The 13,550-nt window shown below is 39.1% G+C and overlaps 1 protein-coding gene across 1 annotated transcript in view; it reads left to right on the forward strand.

Moving 5' to 3' along the window:
- Positions 1 to 13,550, forward strand: part of lrmda (leucine rich melanocyte differentiation associated) — a 314,493-nt gene that overhangs the window by 267,223 nt on the left and 33,720 nt on the right. Inside the window, exon 6 of the mRNA XM_088420645.1 lies at positions 11,461 to 11,545. Coding sequence (XP_088276771.1) covers positions 11,461 to 11,545 — 85 coding nt within the window. The remainder of the gene's footprint in view (positions 1 to 11,460; positions 11,546 to 13,550) is intronic.

Here is a 13,550-nt window from a genome sequence, read left to right on the forward strand (position 1 = left end):
AAGACTTTACAGAGAAAGGTCGAATGACTTCTAAAATTTTCCCTTTGAAGAAAATATAAAAAAACAAACTCTGCCTTGTTAGCATCCTTGAGTCAAGCTCATGGATGATTAATGTCCAACTGCACTCAACCTTTGACTTGTCAGGAGGCGTGCTCTTACCGGTGGCAACGACGGTATCTTGTGGTTCTAGTGAACCATCAAAACAGTCGTTCTTGCGATCACTAATTACATTTTAATCAACAAAAGAGCTCAGTGGAGAAGAATGGTTACACATTAATAAGCACAAAGGCTTTTATCTTGCTAACTTATCCTCATACTGTAAGTGTAGCGGGCCTGCTGGTGCCCATGCTTGCTGTTTTTGGGCAGTAAGCGGGGTATACCCTGAACTGGTTGCCAGCCAATTGTAGGGCACGCAAAGACGAACAACCATTCACACATACAAACATACCTAAGGACAGTGTTAGTGTCCAATAAACATACCATACATAAACATGTATGGTATGTTTATTGGATTGTGGAAGGACACCGGATTACCTGGCAAACCCACGCAGGTAGAGGAAGAACATGCAAACTTCACTTAGGAAGTACCCAATCTGACTAGTAGTTTATAGAGCCAGTAAGATAGCTACTTTAGAAGGCATTTTTCTAGACTGTGCTCACTACTGCTGTGTTGTTGAGACTATAAAGTGCACCGGAGTATAAGGTTTTAAATATGACAGAAAAATCTGTTTTTGTCATGTATAACCCACACCGGATTATAAACCGCAGGTTGTAACATCAGATAGTTGCGCAGAAAGTTTTTTTTTTTTTTAATTGCCTGGTTACAGCAACATGGTGCCCTCAATAAACATTCCTAAATGTGCAGGCATGTCGCCTTCACATTTAAAAATAAGAGCAGCACCAACATATTTCAACATGACACCCACACATTCAGATTTTTAAGATGCTGCACCAACACAACAGTAAAGTGTCTGTCTGTATTTACTCGTGGAGCATGCCCCCTAGTGGCGTGTAAAATAGCAGTTCAAACTCATTTATACTTTGCTCACATCTTCATCTGTCTCCCTTTGTTTTCTGGGAGTTTGTCCCCTGGTGGGTATATGTTTCATATGTGTGTGTGTGTGTGTGTGTATATATATATATATATATATATATATATATATATATATATATATATATATATATTTTTTTTTTTTTTTTAAACTAGCTATGCCAAACCGTCCTAGCCGCCACATCCAACGGATGAAAAAAACGTGTCATATTCAAAATTCACAGTACTAGTCAAGTCAAGTTTATTTATAAAAATCAACCTCAAAGGGTTGACCAAAGCGCTGCAAAATTACTAAATTACTAAAATACAGAACAAGTTATTGAGCACAAATATAATAATAAAACAGTAAAACAGTGATAAAATCAATATAAAACAGAATCTAAACAAAGTCTAGCAACTGTATAACAACTGTAGCCTATAACAAATACCATATAACCACTTTACCATTAAAACCCAGCTTTTTCCTTAAACACTGCATGTTCATATTCTCAAGAGGCAGGAAGTTTGTAGCCTAGTTTGCGATATAGCCTAGTTTGCAATATTCATTGTATTGCCACTACTATAAAGTTAGATGTTGTTTTCGTTAGATGTTCATTGTTTTTTTGTGTTAAAAAAACAAAAAAAAATTGCTATTGCTTTTGTTCTCGAACTTTAAATAAAACACAAAGACAAGCGGTGACATTATACGCTGACTCCAATGAGTTCACGAGTGGCGTCGCCTCTGATCTGCGGCACGATCACAAGGCGGCAGCATTTTACAAAGACCAAACGACAAACAAGAGTTTCACGCAAAAGAGACAAAACAAGTAGTTTGATATAGACCCAAAGAGAAAACATATCAAAAGACATTTTTCAACATGTCTTTTGCAAGTACAAAAAGCTCAAGTGGTATCAGGAGAAAACAAAACAGAAGGCTTTTTTTTTTTTTGCAACAATTGCTTTAAGCTAGAAAAATCTCCTCCAGTCCCATGCCTCCCCTCATTCTCAGCCCCATGCGCTCCTCCACGCTATGCTCTCCCCTACCGCCCCCTCTCATGGGTCTGCCAGGCAGGACAGGGCCCTCCGTGCACTCTGATAGGTTGCAAGCTGATGCTTAGCAACAACATTCCTGTGCCCCAAGTAGCAGTAAGCCTCTGGCTGAACCCTTTCATGTGGCTGTCAGGGCACATTTATTTCCTTTTAGCACTTTGTCTACTTGTCCAGATGTATAAGGAGATAAAACAGCCTGCTGTTTACGCTGCTCTCCCTCTGTAGCGCTGCTGTAATTAGTTTGTATGACCGCTCTGTCTTCAGTGGCGAGGTGAAGCCGGGTCGACGCGGGATTTGTCTGGATGAGCTAGCTTGCGCATCCGGCGCTTGATCTTCAAATAAGTTTCAAGGAAAGAGAATACCTCTTTTTGAATTTTCACAACTCCGGTTTACGTTGCACTCTGGTATAATGGACCCGTTATTCTAAATTATCTGTTTGGGATCGTAAGGCGAAATTGTTGTATGGCGGGCAATAAAAAACAATCTTAATTAGCTAATGCTTGTAAAACCACAGGTAAAAACATCAAAATTGAATATAAATATTAAAACTTGGTAAAAAAAAATATATAGTAAGTGCTACTTATATATAATATACATTTATACAATTTAACATCATGAATAAATAAAAAAATATAGGATTTATTTACCTTTGAGTGACATGACTTGAGCTTCTTCTGGCCACATTCCCTAAAGAAGGTAGCCTAGCCTTCTTCGTATTTCTTGATTATCTCCAGATTCATTTCCATACTTATCATCTTCCTTCTCTTTAACATCACTTATAATTTTAGGACCTATAACTAACCAATTAAAGTTTGAATCAAGCACTAAAATGCACGATAAATACAATGTTATAAGCACTCAAATGAGATCATATCTTTAGCATGCCGCCATCTTTACACCGTGATGCAGACCAGGAGCTTAATTATGCTGACCAATAGCAGAAAAGTATCTTAGGGAGTCGTGACCCCGACCAATAGCAGACCAGCATTGTAGTGACGTAAGCGGTGACAAGTTTTAGTGACGTATGAGCACGGTGCGCCTCACAATCACACACGCACAATGACTACCATGTTTGTGAAGAGAAATTGTTTATGTCGTAAGGCAAAAAAAACATTGCAGTCCACGTCGTAAAGTGAAAACAAGATAAACATTGAATCAACAGTGTGTCAAGTAGAGCACCTCAAATTTAAATCAGTTGCTTGGAAGAAAAAAAAAAACCATCAATCACGAATCACTTAAAGCAATAAACTGGCCAAATTGTGATTTTTCAACTTAGAAGCATCAACGGAGCCCCTAAAGGGACACGGGAAAAAAAGTGAAACGTTTCTAGTGAGCACAGGATACTTTCTTGTAGTATTGCGTGCTCACCAGAAACGATCGTAAGCATTACCGTAAGCATCAGTATATTTATAAGTATACCTAAACCTGTATCCTTTTTAATGAAAAAGCCACACCATCATCTTACGACAAAATTTAATATCAACCGCGGCCAGAGGTGGCGTCATAAAACAAAGAGCAAGCCAGACAAACAAAGCACAAGCTGTAAACTAAACCAGTTTTTATTTCGGGTGCGGCCCATGACGCCCAGTGCCAGTTGATCCATAGACAAGTACCGGAAGACCACTGTGTCCGCATATTTCCTGGATTTTTAATCATGAGTCAAGTAAATTAAAAATGAATAACAGCAATAGGCTCCAGCACCCCCTCGGCCCTCATTCAGATAAGTGGTCAAGATAATGGATGGAAATAAATAGGTCAATGATAAACTTTGAAAAAGAAAAAAAAGAACTCTGGCCGACCTTCCAACGATAACATCCTTTTAAGAAGCCCACATTTGAGGTGTTCATGTTTGTTTTTCATGTGCCTGCTTTGCCTTGCCTCTCAACCATCCCCCGCCTCATGGTGACACATTGGAAGTAATAATCACTATTGCCTCCGGCTTTATTAGCATTTATTCCCATCACAACACAAAGAAGGCGAGGGCAAGTCAAGTCCTGATGCACTGATGTATTATCCGGCGCGGGTCGTCATCTTTCATGGTGACATCTAACAGAGCTTCCTTTTCTTCACCGCCACTCACTTTCTTCTTCCTCCTGCTCCTCCTCCTCCTCTCTGTCCAGCCTTCTATTAACACACAGTCCTCCTCTGTAAATTTGTGCCGCATAGTCATGTGCTGTGGTGATAACTCACACCGCGTGGAGACAATAATGACGTGACCACTCAGCATATGCCCCAGGCCTGGCAAATTAAAACAATGCTCAGTTTGATGAGCAGACTAATCTGGACAGCAGAGGAAGGGAGGGAAAGAGAGAGGGTGAGGAAGAGGCAGGGGAGGAGTGTATTAAATCCACAACACAGCAGCACCTCCCTCTGTTCAGTGTAGGTACGACCAGAGAACAAAGTGCTGTGAGCATTGCACCATTTTTCAACATTAGGTACACTTGCACAATATCCGAAATAAGTATTCAACATGTTCCAATTTTTAACTCTAAAGCTTTTTTCCATAGGTGCTATCGACATGAAGTTTTTATCAGATGTTGGAATGGATACCTAGCATACAAAGTATAAAAAATAAGCACAATGTGTTAAGTTGTATGTAAAAATGTAAATATTAGACACAAAAAGAAATAGAAGTGCAAAAAAAGCATAGAAACCAAGACAATGTCTACTATTTATCAGTAATCAAACATCAATACATTCTTGACAAAAAAAAAAAAAAGCTGATGCCATCTATGATGATAATAAAAATGATACACAGGTAAAAATTTCAACAGGAAAGGTGACTAAAATATACTGCCAGTGAAAAATTAAATTGGTTTCAAAGGAGAAGAAAAAAAAATGCTGCAACATTTCACTTGACTTTAGTCAAATTGAAAGTCTATGGAAACAACTTAAACATCAAATCCATAAAGTAAAAAAGACTGCTTGTTTTGAGGAATGTGCCGAAATCCAATCAGACTAGTTTATCCATACAGGAGATGTCTTGAAGCTGCCAAACGACTTCTGTACAAAATATTACACAAATATACATTTCTGTTCAATATGTTTTCCCAGGTGAAAGTTTATTGTCAATAGTGCCTATGGAACTATAGTTAAAAAATGGTCACATAAATGCTAATTTCAGCCACTGTAATATGGTGCTTTCATCACAGGATTGAACAAAACCACACAACCGTGCATTTACGCACGCACACGTGCACAAACACGCACACATAGGCATACTTGTGTTGTCAGAATTCGGTCGGTGGGCCTGGAGGGAACCCCTTGAGATCTGTAACTGTTAACGAGGCGCGATTTACGCACAAACTCGCGGCACCATAACACAGAAGTAGATAGTCACTTTAACAAGTTGAAATCAAAGGCTTCTCATCACCAGGCATTGCTGCTGTCCTGGGTTATTGACTGTACTGTATATTATGTGCGGGCAACCAGCAGAGAGGAGAGGATCTCTACAAGGCGAACGAGGGGGGGCTTCTGATTGATGTTGTTACGTTGGGGTGGAATCAATGCGCCGGATAGGACGGGATGTGACAAGCAAAGAGGTTTGGTCGTTTGATCGGTGGGCGTGAGTTGAATTGGTGGTGTTGGGCGGGTGGCGATCCTGAAAGCAAGGTGACTCCAGTCCCTTGGATGCAAAATACGGAAGTGTAAAGGCGGGTGTCCACAGGTGAGGCTAACCTCACTGTCTTACCTCCTTTTACATCCTGCTGCCGGAATGTGCACGCATGTGTGTGGTACTGCGAATGATGAAGATGAATTAATTATAGGCAAGCAGCTGTATTTAAGTCACACAGGAGGCCTGGTCTCTGTGATCTTTAAAGCGGGACAGAAAATGAGGCAATGAAGGGGTGCATAACAGTAGCAGCCCCGATGCGTAACCTCAAAAGTGGTACAATTTGGAGATGACACAATGTTGTCCAGAATGTCTAAAGTTAATCCACACTATTAAATCTTGTGAGAACTGAGGTGAAATTTGCAAACATTAATCTTAAGCTCTTGCACACAGATGCAAACATAAATCGCAAATAGGAAAAGACACAGTAACGTCACAGAACGAGCGTGAAAATGACTTCAGAACGTTGCTGACAGTTTTACTTTTCGTAACTGAGCCAAGACCAAATTCAATCACGTAAGATTATTTCTCATGGTGATTCACATTTATGATGATTCAGAATCAATTTAGGTTTTACATTGTCCCAAAATTGATATTCAAGGTGACAAGAAATTGATCTGCTTCCTGTCGGCTTCCGTACCACCACAGAGGAGAGCTGTGTCCATGCAGACTGTTCTAGAGTCAAGCTTGCTCAGCAGGATGCACAAAAACAATGGAGCAAAGTCAACTGGCCGTGGCAAAGATTTACGACCTTAGTGTGTTGGAAAAGGAGGATTTTATTTACATGTTAAAAACAGCAGAGCCAAAGTACGCTATACCATCTCAGTTTTTAAAGTAAGTGAAAGAAAATACACCAGTGCCTTGACCGAAACGAGCAGAGTGGATTTGACTTGTGATGCATGGACAGTCTTTTTGCATTTTGCAAACTTTTGTGACTCAAGAAAGCCACGCGGCGGCGAATGTGAAATAATGGTTTTACACTGCTGTTATTGACTGGAGTTTGACTCATGGACCGTCATGTCTTTTTTTTTTCCATACTTTTTCCCTCGTCACACCTCGCTCTAATGCCCTATTCATTCTCATACATGAATTCATACAAAACAGAAAGCAAATGGTCTGTAATCAACACAACAAAACGTGAAAAAGTCCACAAAACTAAAAAAATAAATAAAATTACAGTGCACACTTCAAATTATTACTCAAACACATAACACCCTTGCATCTAATTGAAAGAAATTACTGTTTTTCTACATAATTTGTCAGAATTGTGATTAATAATGCTCTAGATGGGCTCACAGTTACACAAATTAACAATCTCGCACGTTTCATGCATGGCCCATACTTTCAAATTAGCTGCTCTTTTGAAAAATGCTCATTTCCTTGATGTCATAAACATACTGAGAAATATTAATCATTTGTGCAATAGCTTTTTACACATTTTGATTTCCAGTGAAAGAAAATGTACTTTTTTTCTACGTTTTATAATACAGATGATTTTTTAATCTCTGTTTCATTTTATTTTATACTATAAAATCCACTTGTGGTTTTTGTGGAAAAAAGCATGTTCATTATATGTCAAAACTTGATGTATGTAAAAAAGAATAAGAATAATACTGCCTCCTATTATTCTGTCTTGCAAAGTAGAGTGAAGTAGTACTGAAAATTGTGTTGACTCGAACATCAATCCTGAATCAACTCAAAAAACAAAAAATTAATCAAAACTAATCATGAAACATTCCCACCCCTAGAAATTACCTTTGAAGTGTCAGTTCTCACTGTGTACAGTATGTTCTTAATTTGTGTTTTGTGTGTGTGTGTGTGTACATATATATATATATATATATATATATATATATATATATATATATATATATATATATATATATATATATATATATATATATATTTATCTTTATATCTTTACCAATAACTTCTTCCAGCGTTAAACATGGAGGATCAATTTAGCACGCCTTCATGCAGTGAGCATCCGGTCACGTCACGTTCAATGAATTTATGGCTTGATTGACTTTTACAGCTGTCTATTAAGTATTAGGGCCATTGTCATATCCATCTGTGCTTACGCAGAAGCCAGCACCGTGTTGATGCAAATGCCCTGGCTTCTGGTGAAGGCAGATTTCACACAGCATAGCAACAAAAGTTAGCTGAAATCTAATAGGCTAAAAACTCTTAACATTAAACTACAGCACTGCAATGAGCATAACCAAATTGATACAAAGTAACATGGAAAGAACAGAATATGGAGAATAATTTTATATAGAAAATATATATATTTCATAAAAAAATATGTAAATGTAAAATGAATTTATTATTATTTATTATTTATTATTATTTATTATTATTTATTATTATTTATTATTATTTATTATTATAGTTTATATAATTTATACTTGTGATAATATCAAGTTATTTTAGGCTAACAGAGAAGGGCTTGCTGGCCTTGACGGGCCTCCACTTTACATATATATATATATATATATATATATATATATATATATATATATATATATATATATATATATATATACACACACATAAAATCAGGAGTTCAGCGAATCGAGCCACTGCGGAGGTGGTGAGCTAACAGGTTCGCGGTCAAACCAGCGCTTTCATTTTCAGGAGGTTTCTTTCCAAATCACAGTGACCAGCATATATGGAACAAACTCACTTTTTCTCCATGTTGATGTAATATGAGACACATGCTGGCTCGACCTTAATGCCTTTCAGAGATCCTATCTGAAAGCACATTATGTGATCTGTTTCAATTCAACGTGCTCTTCTTGCCCGTGATAAATATGGTTCCATTTAGCCGAGCAGGCCGCTGCATTTCTCAAGGTTATGCATGGCCATGTAGAGGAACAACAATAAAAAAAATGCACAGCCAAAACCATCGCTAATATATATTTGTCAGTTGAGTCTCTTGCTATGATTAAACGCCCGGTGGATTCCCTTCTGCAGGAAAGGAAACTATTTCTACAAAGGCATCAGATATGGTTGTGTCATGATGAAGTACCTCCTTCACTAGTTAAAAGGCTAAGGGAAGGAAGGAGGATGTTTTGGACCTTGAAAGTGCACCAAAGAACACAAACACAACAAACTCTTGACCTGCTTTGGGGACATAACATATTCCATAGTTTCAGCATTCTGTTTTATGTTGTCTCCTCAAAGTAGCATTTGCCTCATTTTCCTGACTATGCCGTATCTAGCAGTTTTTATAGAGAAGAATGCATTTATCTGTTATTGTAATGCGTCTGTTAAGATACAGTATTTCAACACTATTAACACTGGTATAAAAAGCATTTAGCAAGTCAACAAAAGACAAATCTTTTGAAGATCTACTTACTCCAAGTGTTACTCAGTCAAGTCAAATTTTTTTATATAACCCTTAATCACAACATAGTCTCTAAGGGCTTCACAAGTGAAAGTTACAGAGAACATCAGATAATTCACAATGGCATCCCCTGAACAAAGCTCAGAAAAGGGCAAGGAAAACCTCAGAACCCCATCGGCAAAAAATAAGAAACCTTGAGAAGGGACTGCATCTGTGAGGAGACCTCCTCCAGGCTCAACAGGCTGCCATAGGTGCCAAGTGCTAAGATAACAAACACTTTGTGTCACATTAAACAGTAAGTGTCCACTATCAAGATAACATGATGCCGGTGAGGTCCTCCTCAGAGTCAGGTGTGGTCAGTCGGCCAATGCAGATTCGCATGACAGATTTCAATTCATTGCTCACCATCTAGCACCATTTCCAAGCTGGAAGAAGAGGAAAGGAAGGAAAAACCAAGGAAGCTGCAGCCAAACAGATGGTTCAACTAAATGCCCGAGTGTAAAAATGAGTCTTTAGTCAGGTGTTAAACATTTCTAGTGAGATAGCTGCTCGAGCTTCGATGGGTAGGGCATTCCAGAGCACTGACGCCTGAATAGAAAAAGCCCGGGATCCTGCAAACTTCTTTTTGGCTCTCAGGGTCACCAATCAACCAGTCTTGTGAACAAAGAGTTCACGAGATAAGTTGACGAGATAAGTAGGTGCTGAGTTGTGTAGTATTTTATAAGTAATTAGCAAAACCTTGAAAACTGCATGGCATGTATATTGAAGCCAATTTTGAATTAGCCAGTGTCTGAGTAATGATGTTCAACATTTTTTGTCCTTGTCAGGAGTCTTGCTGCAGCATTTTGTACTGACTGCAGTATTTTAATGCTAGTCATGGGAAGACCAGAGAACAGTAATCAAAGCGGGACATAAACACATTTTAAAATGTCTCGATATTTCTTGAAGAACAGGTCAAACCTTAGGCCCTCTACACACCAAGCTGACGTCGGCAGTCGGAACTTGCCATGTGCAGTCAGCTTGGGGTGGCAAAACACGTTGAATGTTGGTATTAGTTGCAGGAAGTCGGAAGAGGGTTTCGGACAGATTGAGCATGTTGAATCAGGACAACGCCAGCGGAACAATTTTTACTGTGAGTGGTTGTTTAGCTAACAAATTAGTGCACAAGACGTGACAAGAACCGGAAGAGACAAGAGCAAAAAAAAAAAAAAAAGCGGGGCAAAAGGCGAAACCTTTATAATGTGCAACTCTATCAAGAACAGCATAATTTCCACACCCAAACTTTAGTGCTCGACTTAATGCTACCTGGACAGATGAGCAAGAGGAAATCCATCATGAGAGAAAATGAAAGCTGTCTGTTTATTTGGTTATAAATAAAACTATGGATGTGACAGGCATCCAACAATGTATTGCACGAAATGTACACCACGCGGTAGCAAGGGTGTCTATCGCCACCAATGGCACAGAGGGTGCATAGTAGTTGGCAGTGTGTTCATGGTGCTTTTTATGAGCCAATCTGTCTAACCCGTGGATTACACATGCTGTATCTGCACCACGCCGTGTGCAGCCTGACACAGCTATGTTAAAGAATGAAAGCGGTCCCACATCCTGCATACGCGGCGCGCTGTGCCATGGCTGCACAATGGTCTGCTGACTTTACGCAGGATATGATAGATCTGCTCCACATTACTAGCTTCTTCACAACATAGGTTGATAGGCACCGCTTGTCTGGTATAATACTATACAAATGACAGTAAAACTCCTGAATCTTGAATCGTCTGAAAAAAAAATTAACAGATCTCATTCCCCTTCTTCACTAAGACTCATCACCAATTATCGCAAAAGTTTGATTTCAGTTAGTGCTGCCAAAGGTGGCATAACTCACTATTCACTATTCAGGTTCAGGGAGCAAGAGTGTCTTCACTAAGGGTCCCTGATAATAAAATCAACATTTAGAAACAGAATTTTATAAAAGCTTGGGCTATCTCATTGTGATATCATTATCAGTTTGATGAAATGAAACGTGTGCGATTGATACATATGCAAAAACACATGAATTCGAAATATTTTGTTTGCGTAAGTAACTGTCAGACATGTCATGCATTAGATGCTCCCTGAGCTGATCTCACACGATTTGCTGGTGCCTGACATAAGATAACAGATGCCCAGATAACGACGGCTTCAACTACATGATTTGTTAGACTCTTGTTGCATATTTTGAGGCATGATTGCAATTTTGTTTCTGCTGAACATTAAGATGTAAAGAATACATTTCACATCTGAACAGAAGAAGTCTTCCTTGAAGTTTTGTTATGATTTTGAACTAGGACTGGCTTCCCCCAACTCTTTGACATAACGTCAAAACCAGTCAAAGCTATTTTCATGAAAATAGCCCATTGCGTGTCTTCTCTCTTGCAGCCGCCGAACGAAGCTGGATTTGAGAACCGCCCTCTGCCCTACACTCCTCTACCCCGAGGAGCCAGAGACGCTCAAAACCACAAAGGTAAGGGCAAAACAAAGACCTTTGGGATCTCATAAACTTTTCAAGGCAGCCTGATTTATACACGCAGATGCAATTAATAGCAACAGGATGAAATATGCATTCAATCAAAATCCAGGCCCGGGGATTATGTAAACCTGGAGTCGTGACCCCAACAAAAGCAGAGAGTGGGAATCTATTGAACCTGAGTGAAATGAACTACTTTCATCTCGTCGATATTATCTCATCACTCTGATATGCTGATAGTGGGAATTAATCGGATTAATCTTCATAAAATCCGGTCTAAGTGTCTAAGTGTATGTGTGAGAGTGTACCTTGTGAGAGGATCCTTGGTCTGTTAGTACAATACATTGATTTGTTCACATTTTCACCCCAAAGTGGGCAGCTGTTCTTGTTCTGTACAAACACTTTTGACATCATGTATAAAATATAACAGTAAAGTTATAATGTAATAAAACATATAATTTTTATCATATAAAACCAATTATGAACAACAATGCTAGACAACATTGACCTACACTAAGAACCACATATCACTTTACACAACCAATTCATAGCGGAAAGGACAGATTCGTGTCATCCGAGCCTGACTGCTCTTCTCAGACGTAAGCCACAGAACAAGTACTATGCATTGTCCAAGTCTGGTCTGGCTAAGGAGTCTATTTAAAGGTGAAGACATCTGACAGACGCAATATTTTCCATTTCATCTCAGATGTGAGTTCAGGTGACAGTCTCCATTTGTTTAGTGTGTGTGTGTGAGTGTGTGTGTAGGTGTGTGTTTTTACAATCATTTCAGCCTCAGCTAACCTTTATATTCGTACTCCCAAGTTTTTTTTTCTTGCTGTATGTGAGTCCCTCCTGTTCTATGTTAGTTAAGTATTTGACTCATTTATTTTGTGTTCAATCCAAACAAGCAAGTGTTTACATGTGCTCAAATCAAGATTTAAGCCATTTGGATGAGACCATATGCAGATGACTGTGTGATTTTTAATGTGACACAATTATTGCAGTTGTAAAATAAGCAATATGTGCCATCTGTGAACTCCAAATAGAGTTGTTACACTTTGTGAAGCAGACCCACCTGTTTTTTTTTTGTTGTTTTTTAATATGGCAGGGGCTTGCGTTGTCTTTTCTTGTAATAGTACTCGACACTGTCCAACCCCTCCCAACCCCACCCTAACACACACACACATTGTCACCTGTGTCTGGATGTGCCAGAGGTAATTTCAGCTGCTAGCAGCTCCCAGAGGATGGCAGCACTGGCAGGACACTGCCCCTGGGACAAAAAGGGATCGAAAAAGCAAGGACACAAGTCGAAAATAAGCGCCTATTTTGGCTAGCTTGAGGAGTCAAACTGGAGGAGACAAGGCAGTGAGGAGACATAAAAGCAGGATTAAAATGAAGCTATGGAAGTGTTTCATAGAGTGAGTCTTGACACCGAACAAGAGGAAAAAGATTAAGGGGAGATGAAATGAGGAGGAGAACAGTCGGAATAGAACTTAAAAATCAGATGAAAGTAGAAGAAAGACGATGCCGAGGAGGTTGGTAGGGGGATCTGTAGTGTCTGCTTGGAGGCGTGATGCAGAGCCAATTGGACGATGCGGTCTGGCAAGAGGGGCCCGAGGATCCTCAACAACTGTCACCTTGACTATCCTAAGACTACTCGCCATTGTCAAGTCCACTCTAAATCTAACGGTTCATAAGTGAGTCCTAGGCTGTGTTAAAATGAACTGGTTTGCCTGATGCTATGTGTCGTCAGTTTGGATTTACATTGCACAATTGTTATTTTTTTGGGGTGGTGGGAGCACAACTGTGGTGTATTTTACTAAGACTAGAATTGATGGGGTTTGTTAACACGATGAGCAAAAATAGTGGGAACAGTTTATCCATCCTTCCACCCTCATTGCAAAGAGTCACAAAAAACATGGATGCTCATCATGGTTAAAACAGTTTTGGATCGTTTTTATGTTACGATATTTGTTTTCTAGCTGCTCTTTTTATGGAGACG

The sequence above is a fragment of the Hippichthys cyanospilos genome, chromosome 8, assembly GCF_059441005.1.
Source record: "Hippichthys cyanospilos isolate Australia breed blue-spotted pipefish chromosome 8, RoL_Hcya_1.0, whole genome shotgun sequence".
Classification (NCBI taxonomy): domain Eukaryota; kingdom Metazoa; phylum Chordata; class Actinopteri; order Syngnathiformes; family Syngnathidae; genus Hippichthys; species Hippichthys cyanospilos.